General features: G+C 43.7%; 1 protein-coding gene across 15 annotated transcripts in view; it reads left to right on the plus strand.

Moving 5' to 3' along the window:
• The window catches only part of ZMYND8 (zinc finger MYND-type containing 8), a 127810-nt gene that overhangs the window by 55706 nt on the left and 56539 nt on the right, over positions 1–15565 (plus strand). For 14 of the 15 annotated variants that reach the window (XM_023743104.1, XM_012558516.2, XM_012558510.2 and 11 more), the window contains 5 exons: positions 1100–1187; positions 4063–4118; positions 7365–7442; positions 8679–8794; positions 14642–15123. In XM_023743104.1, the coding sequence (XP_023598872.1) occupies positions 1100–1187; positions 4063–4118; positions 7365–7442; positions 8679–8794; positions 14642–15123 (820 nt within the window). Of the gene's footprint in view, positions 1–7; positions 644–1099; positions 1188–4062; positions 4119–7364; positions 7443–8678; positions 8795–14641; positions 15124–15565 lie in introns of those variants that run through there. The other variant, XM_023743129.1, reaches the window with a different exon arrangement.

Consider the following 15565-nt stretch of genomic DNA (forward strand, 5'->3'; position numbering starts at 1 on the left):
TGTCAAGATGCCTAAGCATACTACCTCACTTTCTATGTCCCATCTCAAGTTAGATTATTTCTCTGCACGTTCTCTGTTCCATTTGTGTTTGGGTGGAAGAACCTGTGATCCCCTTCATCTCTCCTCTGTAACATTCTTCCGAGCATTGCAATGGAGTGTTGAAATCTACTGATTAGCTCCAAGTACTGCTTCTGCAAGTGATTCCAGCTTTTTAACTGAAAAAGTCATAGGTTTTAAGAATTAATGATTTTGAGCCTTCCCTCCTATTTCTGTTGGAGGTGCTAATGAGAGCAGCAGGAAGGAAGAAGAGAAAATGAAGCGTCTGGGAAACCTCCAGATTAGCAATAAAGACGTGGCTTCTTAGAACTTATTTATTCTACTGATACGGGTATTTCTTTAATGCCTGAGGTGTTTTTAAAAGTTTATGCTAAAATTCCATGCTTCAGATTATACTTGTAACACTTTAGATTGTGTCCATGATCCTGGTGCCAATTTTCAAACTGTTAGCTCCAAAATATGGGTAATGAAAAAGCATTGATGAGAAACATCACTTCATGTCATCTGCACTGAAACTCCCCGAACAGTAATTCTCACATGCATTGGAAAATTGCACACACCCTCATGGTATGGTGGAAAGAAGAAGGTATTTAAATGAGGCAGGGTTGGAATTCTAGCTTTATAACTTAGTAGTTTTGGGACTTTGTTTAAGCTCCTTAACATTACCGTATCTCAGGTTCCCCGTCTGTAAAATGGGGACGATAAATAACTACTTCATTGAGTTATCACAGGCTTATGTGATACAGTACAGATAATAATAAATAATGCGTAAATTTATAAAGTATCTTGGTTCATTGGAGGAGCTGCTTGATAAATGGTAGCTACTGAACGATGAGAAAATTCAAGTTAGTGTGATGAATTCAGTGAACGCATCTTTATAGGGTTATAGATCTCAAAAATAATAGCATCTTGGGAAATGAGGAAAAGAGCATTAATTAATTTGGCAAATGCCTGCTAAGAAAATTATGTGGGGACACAGGTGTTATTGACTGTGGGTTATATAGACTCACTAGTGATTATGCTGTATGGTTTTTCTCCCTAGAACGCTAAAAAGAAAATGTATGGCTGCACAGAAGCCTTCCTGGCTGACGCAAAGTGGATTCTGCACAACTGCATCATTTATAATGGGGGTGAGTGGCTTTGCCGACTCCTAGGAGAGAGAGTATGCTGTGTGTGTTGCCTGTTACCCTGCTCTTCCTCAAAAACCAGGCTCTTCATTCTCCCATCAGGGCCGATAACAGAATACTTGTGTAGAGATTGGTGTGTGAATAGGGAGCAGTGTCTACATGCTTTTTAAGGTGTAAGCTGATGTCCAGAGTGGTTTGTACTTCTCTATGGTGCTGCTGCTTCCTACATTTAAAAAAAAAAAAAAAAAAACTTTTTAAAAATGAACTTAGAGTTTACACATAGTAAGTGCACAGATTTTAAGTGTACATTCGATGAATTTGACAAATATGGAATCACCTGTGTAATCACCACCCTAAATAGGATATGGAACATTTCTGTCACCCCATTATGTTTCTGCCTGCCCCTTTCAGTGAGTTCATCAGAAGCAATTACTGTTCTGTTCTCTGTCTCTATAAATGAACTTTGCATATTCTAGAATTTCTTGTAAATAGAGTCATAGGGAGTGCGCTCTTTCATGTCTGACTGCTTTTACTCAGTGTAATATTTTTTGGGATTCATCCACGGTGTTGTTATGTATCAGTGATTCTCTCCCTTTTAATGCCGAGTGGCTTTTATTCTATGACTGTACAATAATTTATCTGTTTATCTGTTGATAGACATTGGAGTTGTTTCCAGCTTTTGGCTGTTGTGAAATGAAGGTGCTATGAACATTCTTGGACAAGTCTTTGCGTGGACATATGTTTTCATTTCTTTTGGACCAATACCTAGGAGTAGAATTGCTGAGTAATAGGGTTAGATGTATATTTAATTTTATAAGAAATTTTGCCAAAGTAGTTACACCGTTTTAGTTGTTCCACATCCTTGGCAACACTTGGTATTCTCAGTCTTTTTAATCTTAACCATTCTTGAAGGTGTGAAATAGTATGTCATAGTGGTTTTAATTTGCATTTCCCTAATGACATTGAGTGTCTTTTAATGTGTTTATTAACTGTAGTTATTTGGTGTAGTGTCTATTCAAATTTTTTGCCCATTTAAAAAATCGTGTGGCTTATGTTTTTATTATTAGATGTGTTAGGAGAGTTCTTTACATTCTGGATAAAAGTTTTTTCAGCTGTGTTTTTGTGGACGTAGAGATTGAGCCTTCTAGATAGAGTGGAGGAGATTTTCCATTCTAATCTCACCCTTGGCATATTCCTCACTGCTCCCCCCACCCTTAACCCTCTCTGTCTACCTCTGGCCAGGTAGATCTTTAGGGGTCCTGTCCCACCCTCTTTCGCTGACCCCAGATCTTCTCATATATAGTTCCCTTTGCCTTGATAACTACCCTTATCCTTCAGTCCCAGCCTCTGAGAAGCCTTCCCTGACCTCCCTAGACCACGCGAGGTGTTCTCATCAGGGTCTCTCACAGTCCTGTACCTTCACGGGGCAGCCTTCAACACACTTTCTGGATGGTACTGTTTTTATTTGTTTGAATGATTCACCAGGATGTAAGCTCTTTAAGGGTAGACTCCTTGTCTTGTTCCCTGTATATCCCGGGACCTAGCAAAGATGAAGGAGCCATGGTGGCTCAGGTTAAGCACTCGACTGCTAATCAAAAGGTCGGTGGTTTGAACCCACCAGTCACTTCTCGGGAGAAAGGTGTAGCAGTCTGCTTCCGTAAAGATTACAGTCTTGGAAACTCTCTGGGGCAGTTCTACTCTGTCCTGTAGGATCGCTATGGGTTGGAATCGACTCAGTGGCAACGGTTAATGGTTTACATAGATGAATGGTGGACAGATATCTGCTTAAAGCATATATTTTGCATTGTTAACTCGGTAGCTAGCAGGGCCAGGAGTGTGGAGAGGGGAGAAAGAAAGGCACTAGGCAGCAAGCTAGGTCTTTATGCCTGTGGAGCAACCGGTGAGTTCCAACCGCTGACCTTTCTCTTGGCAGCCGAGTGCTTAACCATTGTGCCACCAGGCCTCCTTATGAATTTGTGTAGGGATTATAAACTCAGATATATAGAAGGGCCCATCAGATCATATGAACCGAGGGAATCAGGAAGAAAAATGGCAGCATACTCCAGCATGGCTGCTGGCCTGGGAATTGCTGGCAACTTTGGAGAACAGGGGACTCCTACCTGGCCTGGAGGGGCTGCCGCTGCAGCTCCGGGGCTTTGGTGGATACAGAGTTGGATCTTCTGAGTTTTCAAAGCAAGCCAGAGATGTAGGTTTCTTTTGTTTTTGTTTTTTTTTAAATGAGATCCTTTTGTCAACATTTCTGAAAATACTGTAAAGTTCAAAGAAAACATCTCGTGTGTTTGTTTAGTGAAGAGATCAGGGATTTAGAGTTTGACCTGGAGCCACATCCTCAGCTTGTTAACTAAGTGGTCTCATGAAGCAGTGACTCCTTTCAGCCTTGGCTTATTTATCACTTAAATGGGAACATTCATACCTGTTTCCTAATATGACTTCATGAGGCATTAACATGGAAATGTATTTTGAAGCGTGAGGCACAGGAGAGCTACTTAATTAAATATCTTCTTTCCCTTATACCCTTCTTGAATTGTTCTTTGGGACCATGGGTAGAATAAGATTCCTTTAAGATGTAAAAGTGTTTTTCAAATACTAGTCTGTGAACTCTTGGGTAATAATGGGAAACCCACACAAATTGTTCCATTTCAGCGAAGACAACATTGAGATGCCAAAGATTGGTTGATTTTCATGAAGAAGTAATACAATTTGAACTGGTATTAAAAGCCAGTAACTTCTGGTTTTTAACCTTTAAAATCTTAATTCTCGGGGAAGGCAAGTTAAAAGGTCATGAGTGGAAGTGCAATCTCAAGGCCGATGTTACAGTGCTTCCATTTGAACTAATCCTATTTTCTTATTTCCTCAGGAAATCACAAATTGACACAAATAGCGAAAGTAGTCATCAAAATCTGTGAACATGAGGTATGATTTTCTTGCTGAGCTCTGTTTTTTAAAAGTGAACCCTAAATGATGGGTTAGGGTGGCTGAAAGTTCTATTTGAAGAATCATCCAGTGGGTAGCTGTGGTGATCTGGGAATCTTTGTGGCATAGGCAGCGCCCCCTCTCTTTTAAGGAAAGTTAAAGCATCAAACAGGGGACCCCCTGGTATGTTATAAAGCACGTGTGCCTTAGCCGTGAGCTAAAGGAGTTGCAAACAGTGAGTGATTCTTATTCTTCAGCCTTATGTCTTTGTCAGTTGCTGGGCATTGTGAGTTTTCTTACTTGCATAGAGGGAGTTCCTAATTTCTGAGCTTTGCCCCATAATCTGTGGCATTGAGCCAGGCCCCTTTAAATCTTCTTGCAAAAGAAGTTTGGATTTTGACATTATTTTAGGGGAGAGCCCTCAGCTGCTTCTCAGAGATCAGACCAAGTTATTTCTGTCCCTGAGAGTCTGTCCCTCTCACAGACCCCATAGTTTTAATGATGTGGATAAAATGAACCTCCTGGACATGGGAGCCTTGGGGCTCTGGTGGTGTGGGACACGGCTGGAGGCAGAAATGGCATGATGGAGGCCTTCTTTATATAGATCCCCGTTGTAAAAGTAAGAAACTGAGGCACAGTGGTCTTCAACCTGTTGGCGCATTTCCTTTCATTCACTCATGGATATGTAAAGAAAATATTTGGATATTACTGGGATACGTCTGTCTCTCTCTTCTCTATATATACATGGTTTTATAATATGTTTTTTTCACTTAATTTGTTTCGCGTATTTGAATAGTTAGACAAGAATAACAATATTTCATGACTACATAGTGTTCCTGTATACAGTATGTGAAAATTTATTTAATTAACCCCTGTTGTCATTTAGACAATATCCAGTTTCGTCAGCATTTTAAATAATACCTCTGTCTCGGTGTGCACTGCTGATATCCTTAGTATAATTTTCAGAAATGCAATTACCAGGTCAGAGGCTGTAAACATCAACGAGGTAGATTGAAGTAGATAGTGCCTGATTATTTTCTAGAAAATCTGTAGAAATCCATACACCAACCTGAGATGGATGCATGTGGCAGTTTCTTTGTGCCTTTTCTGATACTGGAAGCACATTTATTTATTGATTTGTTGAGTCGCAGTCAGTCTTATAAACAATTATTGAGCACCTACTATGTATCCGGCACATTGCATGATGATAGAAGAAAAAGAGAAAAAGACTGAAGATGGTGGGAAGAGAATAGCAACTAACAGTATAGTGGTGAAGTGTGTGGGCTTTGGAGCTGGGTTCAAATCCTGGCCCTACCATTTAGCTGCTGTGAGACCTCGGGCAGGTCACTTGACTTCTTGGGACCTTGTTTTATTTCTCTGTAAAATGGGGATAACAACAGTCCCACCTCACAGGGTGGTTATGAACTTTAAACGAGTTAATACCCATAACACTTAGAATGATAACAGCACACTCTATGTCTTCAGTAAACGTTAATTAATACAGTGATTACCATGTCTCTATTTGAAGTGCTTTATATTTACGATCTTACTTAATTTTTATAATAGCGGTAGGTACTGCTACCCATTCTATAGATGAGGAAATGGAGGCCCAGAGAAGAGAAGCAACTTTTCCTAAAGGTAATAGAGCTAGTAAGTGGTAGGGTCTGAATTCAGATCTAAGAAGGGGGCTTCCAGGGTCCTTGGCTGGAATGTCTGTTCTCAAGAAGGGAGAAGGACAACAAGCAAGTCTACATATAAATAAGTTACGGAATTTTTAGAGAGTCATCAGTGGAAATAAAATAGGGTGACATGGTATTAATTAACTATTCTAGATGGTGTGAGTAGAGATGTATAGAAATTGGCAAGTGGAGGCCAGAGTGGCTGAGATGGATGAAGAAGGGTGGAGCTCATACAAGACGAGGTCAGATAGGTGGGTAGAGGCCAGATCATACATAGTCTTGAAAACTCTGATAAGGTGTTTAGATTTTATTGTTAGTATAAGGCAGGGTTTCTCAACCTCAGCACTGCTGACATTTTGGGCCAGATAATTCTTTGTTGTGGGGGGGTGGGGTGGTTATCTTGTGTATTACAGGCTGTTCAGCAGCATCCCTGGCCTCTACGCACTAGACGCCATTAGCGCACCCTCTCTCACCCAGCTGTGACAACCAAAAATGTCTCCACGTGTTGCCAGATGTCCCCTGAGGTGGGGGTGGGGTGCAAAACTGCCCTGGCAGAGAACCACTGGTATAACGGGACGTCACTGGAAGCTTTTAACCAAGAGAGGGACAAGATCAGATTTATGTGTGTAAAGATGGCTCTGGTTGCTGTGTGGAGAGTGAGCCATGGTGGGGTAAGAGTAGAAGCTGGGCGCCGTGTTGGGGAGTCAGCTGGTACATTGGTCCAGGGGAGAAATGAAGGCAGCTTGGACTAGGGTGAAAACTGGAATTGATGGGAGTAGTTGGAGTCATCTGCTAGATGTTTCCCAACTAAGGAATTTTGCTTAGCTAATTTTATTTTATTTATTTTTTAATTGTGCTTTCAGTGAAAGTTTACAATTCAAGTTAGTCTCTCATACTGAAATTTATACATACATCGTTATGTGACCCTAGTTGCTCTCCCTGTACTGTGACAGCACACTCCTCCTTTCCACCCCAGATTTCCCGTGTCCATTCAGCCAGCTCCTGACCCTCTCTGCCTTCTCATCTCACCTCCAGACAGGAGCTGCCCATTTAGTCTCATGTATCTACTTGAGCTAAGAAGCACACGCTTGCAAGTATCATTTTATGTCCCATAGTCCAGTCTAATCTTTATCTGAAGAGTTGGCCTTGGGAATGGTTTTAGTTTTGGGCTAACAGAGAGTCCAGGGGCCATGTCTTCTGAGATCCCTCCAGTCTCAGTCAAACAATTAAGTCTAGTCTTTTTACTAGAATTTGAGTTCTGCACCCCACTTTTCTCCTGCTCCGTCAGGGACTCTGTTGTGTTCCCCGTCAGGGCGGTCGTTGGTGGTAGCTGGGCACCAGTCTTTGGTTTATGTGGCCCTTTCTGTCTCTTGGGCTAATACTTCCCTTGTGTCTTTGGTGTTCTTCGTTCTCCTTTACTGCAGGTGGGTTGGGACCAATTGATGCATTTTAGATGGCCGTTCCTGCTTAGCTGATTTTATCAGTCAAAATCATCAGGCATTTATTGAGGGCTTCCAGCGTGTAAGTCCCCTAGGATGACACATTCTAATGTCTTTCTGCTTTACAGATGAATGAAATTGAAGTGTGTCCGGAATGTTATCTGGCTGCTTGCCAAAAACGAGATAACTGGTTTTGTGAGCCTTGTGTAAGTTGGACTTCTTTTCTTTACTTCATTTTCTGAACTCTATGCCTTGGTCAACTACCCCATGGCAACTTTTGCCAGGTGGCTGATTAGACGAAAGTTTGGGTGACGTTTTTAAGTAATTTTTTTTTCCTAATAAAATTATGGCAAAATGAAAGTAATCCAGGTAGGATAAACCTCTTGGGCTGAAAGTGCATGTGCCAGAGATAGCATCATGATTTACCCAGCTTATTAGCCTGAGCAAACTGCAGGATGCAAGAGACATGGGACTGGGATGAGATGAAGCAGGACAGATAATGAGATGCGTATTAAATGAGCATGCCATTTAAAAATCGTGTTAGGTCTATTTTAAGGGGTTTGGAAGTGCATCCCTAGATTAACTCTATGGCCTCTCCAAGCCATGGTTCTTGGGAGCCAGAAAGTCCCCTGCAGATCCGCGTTTTCCAAACTGGTGTTCTGCGGTGAGAAGTGCGTTAGTGGGTTAGGCTGGTGTCTGTGTATATGTATGTGGGGGTTGTGGGGTGGAAGGGAAGATAAAGCAAATAAAGGTGAGAATGAAAACATAGTTTATATCTCTTTCTGCCTTTGGAGATTAATGCTAGAATAGTAAACGTCCTGAGTAGCCTTTGATCAAGGATAAAACCAGTTGCCGTCGAGTTGATTCTGATTCATGGTGACCCCATGTGTGTCCGAGTAGAATTGTGCTCCACAGGGTTCTCAATGACTGATTTTTTTGGAAGTAAGTCATCAGGCCTTTTTTCGGAGGCACCTTTGGGTAAACTGGACCCTCCAGCCTTTCAGTTAGCCCTGAGTGCATTAACCGTTCGTTAACAGTTGCTGATGAAGAATAAGGGTAGCTAATACTGGCCCTTATTATAGGCCTGGCACAGTGCAGATTGAATCCTCAAACTTAACAGCTTAGGTATAATTGTGTCCATGTTGCACAGAAAGGTGGGATCTCTTGCCTGTGGTCACGCAGGCAGTAAGTGGCAGGGCAGATGCAGGATTCAAGCCTGGTATTGTCTAGGCTCATTTCTTCCTGATCTCACTGTTTAACCCCAGGCTTATTGGCTCCCACACCTTCTAGGGAACACGACTTTGGGAGACCCTGCTTGAAACCGTTGTCTTTCCACTTGTGGTCTGTATCATGTCTACCTGCATTATCCTCACACCGGGCTTTAAGCACATATCTTGCTGTCAGATATATATAAACCCTGGATTTTGTTTTTCTTTTCCTAGAGCAATCCACATCCTTTGGTCTGGGCGAAACTGAAGGGCTTTCCATTCTGGCCGGCAAAAGCTCTGAGGGATAAAGATGGGCAGGTCGATGCTCGTTTCTTTGGACAACATGACAGGTAGGAGTTGAAAACAGGCTTTGAATGGGTAGCTTTAACTGAAACCTTTGATACTGTCATTGGATAGGAGAAGGGGCGGAGAGGATGGCTATTATTTTGTTCATTGTCACGCGACCCACGATTCATCTTAGAGTTTAAAAATACTTTGCTGTGCTGTGTTAAGCCTGATAATGCCTGGGCTTCGGTTTGTTCAGGTAGATTAGAAAAGAACCTTGCTTCCGTGGTTCTGTTGATGACACCGGCATCAAAGTGGGTTCAGTGGCTGTGTGAAGTGCTGCTGTTCCTCTTTGGATTTTCTGGAGTAAATTAAACTGCCACGCAAATTGCTTTTCAAAATAATGCTATCAGGGATCAGAAGTATTTCCCCTGCTTGCCAGTAAATGAATCTGTTAATCATTGTGCTGGGTCCTTCCCTTCTATTCCCTTTTCCCTGGAGCTAAAATGGGAAATTATAAGGGGATGCTGTTTTGACAGGCGTGAACCCTCCCTCCCTGCCTTTCTGCCCTCCCCTTCCCCTCTGCACACGGCAAAGTGAATTGTTCCAGCTCATAGCAGTTCCGCTTAGAGTGGAGCACCCGGAGTCCTCGAGAACAAGAAGTAGACAGAGATGAGCAGTGGGTAATATCTTAGTTCTCTTCTGACATGTTATGTTAAGGGGCAAAAACCTTTTCAAAGCCCTACTAAGCAGTCTGAGAAAGTATGTGAACCTGTTGGGGAGAATATTTAAAATACATATGCTAAAAATTAAACACACACACAGAGAAAAAATACAGTCATTTATAGTTTTAAGCAACTCTAAAATCTGAAATACTGTTCTCTTTGTTAAGTCCTGCTTGTCATTTTGCAAATGAAAGAGAAGCATGAATTCCAAAGTAATCTGCTAAATTATTAATAGGAATCGTGGCAGTCCATTGTTAGGAGACAAGAGAAATTCTTTGAGATGGTAGTGGGTTTGGTAGGAAGTATTACACTTGATTAGATTTTAACGACTTTTGTTGGAAATCTTTCTAAAATTAATGTATTCCTTCATTCATAGAAGTATGTGGACAGTGTCTGCTGTGTGCCAGGCTGTGTTTTAGATGCTGGGGATACAGGAATGAGCTAGGCAGACACTGTCCCTACCTACATTCTAGAGGAGAAGGAGGATAATAAATAAGTAAACAAGTAAGCAAGATACCTTCAGATCAGGAGGTAATGGTAGGCCAGGTGTGAAGATCAGGGACCAGCAGGAGCAGGAACTGGGGCAGGGAAGGGCTTGAGTGTGTTTGGGAAAAGCAGGGGGGCCAGTTTGGGTCAAATGGGTTGAGGGGAGGAAAGGATGGTAGGAGATGGGGCTAGAGGGATGAGCAGGGGCCAATTCCCAGGGGCTGTGGTCAGGAGTCTGGCTGTTATTTGAAAAGCAGGAGAGTGGTCATGACAGGTTGTATGTACATCATCTTGCCTCTTCACGAGAGCATAGCAAGTGTTAATTATCTCGAAGGTTTAGGATTATTCTTACTCTCTAGTATAACAGTGCGCGTACACTTAGGAAATAGATGGGCAGGGGAGAGCGGGTGGGGAAAAGCATAGCTTGGCCCCATGTACCACAAATTCTCAGGCCCTCTCACAGCTCTGATCCCTCTGTGTGGGAGGTGGCTTAGGGGGCATGAGTTTTGCTGGTGCTGTTTCAGGGATCCTGTGCGCCACCTAGCAGGTTTAGGACTTAGTTCCGGATTGGAGCTGTCACGGAAGCTGGACCCATTCTGTGCATTTGTGGAAGAGAAAGCAGCGTGAGTTTCATGATCTTGCTGCGTCCCGTGGCAAGTTGTGGCAACCCACCAGATTTTCCAGGTCCCTCCTAGCGTCTGTGGTGTCTCTGATCCCTTGCGTGAAAGCTCCAAGTTGTGGAGTTTGTTTTGGGTGAGGGAGCACATTGAGGGAGTCCCGAAGGGCATTCCAGAGTGGCAGAGTCATGACACGTTGGAGTTCTAAGAATGTTCTAATCGGCCTTGGGTTGGGAGTCACTGACAGCTGTGGGCGAAGCCACTCCTAAAGGGAGTTCTTCTTTTCGGGGGAGGGGGATCCCTTCATCTGCAGAGGATCTAGGGTTTCCCACACATGTTCTTAAAGAAAGCAGAGTGGGGCAGAGTTTATCGACTCGTCCCTCTGGTTAAGGCCTGGGAACGAAGTGGAGGCTGAAGGAGGCTGCAAGAGGTGTGATACACTGGTCCCTGTTTCAGAGGAGCTCACCTCTGGGTTGTAGAGCCAAAGGTGTGTCAGTGAAATAGGGCAGGACAGCAGACCAAGAAATATTCTAGACCACTGCGTGGTTAATTGTCTAGTAAATCAAATCATAGCGAGAGGCCGGGGAGGCTCCTGCCTAAGTCAGCGCACATTCTGAGTAGTCTCATTGCGTGCTTTCTGTCCTTTAAAGATACTGCTTTTTCTGCTTTATTTCATAGACACACACGTAGTATTGCGTAAGAATATAGAATGTGTTTCATTAACTGCCTGCAGATCTAAAAAAAAAACAAGAAGTAGCAGACATGGAATGCTTACTATCCACCAGGCCCTGTTTTGAAGGGCTTTTGATGTATTTGATTGTTTAGTTCTCACAGCAGCCATGTGAAAGAGAAACTGCTTTTATCTCCATTTTACTGATAAGAAAACTGAGGCACAGAGAGGTTAATCCCTTGCTCAAGGCCTCACAGCCAGGAAGTAGCCAGGCTGTGATTAGAACCCAGAGAATGCAAGTCCAGAGCACAGGCTTTTAAATGCGGTGCTGCTCTTGTGCTCTCGTGACATTGCCCTCTAGAAACTTTATATTGTGAAGCAAATTCATTTCCATTTTAAGTATTTCCTGGGCCTGCTTTCCAAACCCAAAAATAAAAAATAAACGCGTTGCTGTCTAGTCGATTCCAACTCATAGTGACTCTATAGGAGAGAGTAGAACTGCCCTATAGGGTTTCCAAGGAGCAGCTGGTTGATTTGAACTGCTGATGTTTTGGTTGGCAGCCGAGCTCTTACCCACAGTGCCACCAGGGCTCTGGGCCTGCTTTAAAGGAAAAGAAACATTTTACTTTCTAGAAATTGCTTACCAGGCAATGCCATTGACAGCATCTGAGAACCAGGGAAGAAACAGTTAAGGCCCTCATACAGACATGGGTGTCGGGGGGACATGGTCACAATGATAATGACCGACTGGTGGTGCCGGACACTGGCTTAAGTGCCTTTTATTTGATCCCCTCGATGCCCACCTCCTCCCCCACTCCCCCCCAGGAGGGCAGGGGCTCATCCTCTGCTTCACTGGTGACAGAGCTTGAGGCTGGCTCAGGGGAGTGAAGTCACTCGTCCAGTGGCAGCCCTGGAGTCCCTATGCTTCTCACACCTTTGTGTCTAGCCCGGACTTGTGTCCACCCAGCCTCATACACGGAATCTCGAGCACACTCAGCCTGGAAGGCATTTGGCTCCTGTTCAGCCCCCGTTCCATCTGGCTGGAGCCGTGGTTCTTCAGGTTTCAGCAGAATGACAGCAGCCAGTCGGAATGCCCGAGAACCTGGTGATTTTAAGCACGCTGAGATGAGTTAGATATTTTGGGGGTGTTTAGTTTTAGTTTAAGAAGCCCTGGTGGTGCAACGGTTAAGCACTTGGCTGCTAACTGAAAGATTGGTTGTTGGAACCCACCCAGTGACTCCATGGGAGAAATGACCTGATGATCTGCTCCCATAAAGATTACAGCCTAGAAAACCCTGTGGGGCAGTTCTGTTCTGTCACTTGGGGTGTTATGAGTAGACATCGACTTGATGATACCTAACAGCAACAGTTTTAGTTTGCGTCATGATCTAGTTATTGCCAAGGGCTGCAAAGAGGCTGCCTGTATTCTGAATTCTACTCCAAGGACACACTTACTTTCCCTTGGACCATTTTCTTTTAAAAACATGAATCAGGTGCCAAAAAAACTTGGGTAAAATTTCACAGAAAGTCAAATCATCTACCATCTCACACATACGAAATTCCTATAATATGCACGTGTGTAGAGACCTAAAATTATTAGTGATTACCAGGGGTGGGTGAGAAGGGGACTCACTGCTTAGGGGACCCTGAGGTTCTGTTAAGGGTGATGGGAAAATTTGGAAATGATGGTGGTGATGGTTGAACAAGATGAATGTGATTGGTGTCATTTAATTGTACACGTAAAAATGGCAGATGTTTTGTTACATAAATATTCCCCACAATAAAAAAAAGGGGGGCAAAATTTAATATTAAAAAAAAACTTTTTTTTTTTGAAACATTGGACAACATAGCAATGTCCACCCAGATCCTGAATGGCCACTTTTGGTAGCAACATAGATGTTACTGCCTTTACTCTGCACGTGGATTTTCTACTTCCCCATAATTCACTTTGCTTCCATTGCTTCATACTGTCTTGAGTTTATGGGCTGTAAAATCCAAGAAGCCTCCTTGGAAAAACACATCTCCTTCAATTCCCAGCTACAAACTGGGTTGAGGCAGAGCAAATGTATGTGATGACAAAGTTATGTTCTGGGGATTTCTGTATCGGCTTTGCTGCACATGCAGCAGTGGGACTCGCACCCCTGTCTCCTGTCTGCAGTCACTGGGCTGCTAGTTCCAGAGAAGCATCCACTGGCATTTTTACTTCCTTGTGTCTGTGCGGAGCCTTTTGGGATATGGGGATTGAAGGTAGGAAGATTGAACTGTCCTGGTGTGGGAGGTGGAAGGTGCACACCTAGAGGCTGAAGGGCTCTTCCCCCACCCACACCTGGTTTGATAGGTGAGACTGTCATCCTGCTTTATTTTGCATTGTTGTTGTTAGCTGACCCCCTACTCATGGTGACGCCATATACAATGGAACGAAATGATGCCCGGTCCTGTGCCATCCACATGACTGGTTGTGTATCGGACCATTGTGATCCATAGAGTTTTCATTGACTGATTTCTGGAAGTAGAGTGCTAGGCTTTTCTTCCTAATCCATCTTCATCTGGAAGCGATGCTGAAACCTGTTCAGCATCATAGCAACATGCAGACCTCCACTGATAGATGAGTGCTGGCTGCACACGAGGTGCATTAGCTGGGAATCAAAGCCAGGTCTCCCGCATGGAAGGCGAGAATTCTACCACTAAATACCACTGCCCCCTATTTTGCGTTAAAAAACATTTTTATATGCTTATTGGCCAGTTAAAATCAAAAGGGCTGGTTTTGGTTTTGGTTATTTTCCACATGAATTGTCTCACATTCAAAAATAAGCACCTCCTTTTAGGTTTACGGTTTTCCAGAGTTTGCTTCTAGTCCCCCCTCTAGAATCCTCGTGACTGTGCCGATGTGTGAGATGTAATCTAGGCTGTAATGACATTGCTATCTGTTTTCCTCCTCTCACCAACTCAAAGCTCCCCCGACCCCCGCAAAAAAAAACAAACCCAAAACCAAACCCATTGCCACTGAGTCGATTCCGACTCATAGCGACCCTATAGATCAGAGTAGACCTGCCCTAGAGGGTTTCCACGGAGCGGCTGGTGGATTCAAACTGCTGACCTTTTGGTTAGCAGCTGAGCTCTTAACTACTGTGCCACCAGGGGTCCACTGTTATTATTTTTTAATGGGTTAAAATGACTAATCATAGAGCTTTTTAAAGTTTTAACTAATTTTTGTTGTTCGTGTTCTGTCATAACAGAATGTGTGTGTGTTACGTTGGATTATTTAGTAACTGTTCAAACCGAGTCATTAAAAAAAAAAAGTTAAGGATTTAAGAATCTTGGCAAAAATATGAGGCTAATTTGGTTTGCGTGAAGAAAAAACAGCCTTGGAAATTACCGAAGTTGACTTAAACTCTTTCCTTTTTGCACTCCTAGGGCCTGGGTTCCAATAAATAATTGCTACCTCATGTCTAAAGAAATTCCTTTTTCTGTGAAAAAGACTAAAAGCATCTTCAACAGTGCAATGCAAGAGATGGAGGTTTATGTGGAGAACATCCGTAGGAAGTTTGGAGTTTTTAATTATTCTCCGTTCCGGACACCATACACACCCAACAGCCAGTACCAAATGCTGCTTGATCCCACCAACCCCAGTGCTGGCACTGCCAAGATAGACAAGCAGGAAAAGGTCAAGCTCAATTTTGACATGACAGCGTCTCCCAAGATCCTGATGAGCAAACCCATGCTGAGCGGGGGCACGGGCCGCAGGATTTCCTTGTCGGATATGCCGCGCTCCCCCATGAGCACAAACTCTTCAGTGCACACGGGCTCTGACGTGGAGCAGGACGCCGAGAAGAAGGCAACTTCGAGCCATTTCAGTGCAAGCGAAGAGTCGGTGGACTTCCTCGAGAAGAGTACAGGTCAGCCCTGGGCGGGGGAGGTTTGGAGGAAGCCATTCAGACCTGGGCGGTGTCTGTTGGTGTCAGACCTGTTGAGCCCCATTGGGCGATTGTAACAGCTATCAAAGGCGCTTCATGGGATTGAGCTCCAGTGGGGCAAATTCTCAGTGAGTAGCCAGACAGGACTCTTGCTATTTCAAACCCAGACCCATTGCTGTCGAGTCGGTTCTGCCTCAGCCAACCTGTAGGACAGAGTAGAACTGCCCCGTAGGGTTTCCAAGGCTGTATATCTTTATGGAAGCAGACTGCCACATCTTCCAGCCATGGAGTGGCTGGTGGGTTTGAACCCCCGACGTTTTGGTTAGCAGCTGAGTGCTTAACCACAGTGCCACCAGGGCTCTTCTTCTTGCTGTTAGGGGAACGAAAAAGGAGAAAAGTGTTCCCAAAAGGCAAGCTGGAGGTC

The sequence above is a fragment of the Trichechus manatus genome, unplaced genomic scaffold (assembly GCF_000243295.1).
Source record: "Trichechus manatus latirostris isolate Lorelei unplaced genomic scaffold, TriManLat1.0 scaffold00008, whole genome shotgun sequence".
Taxonomy (NCBI): Eukaryota; Metazoa; Chordata; class Mammalia; order Sirenia; family Trichechidae; genus Trichechus; species Trichechus manatus.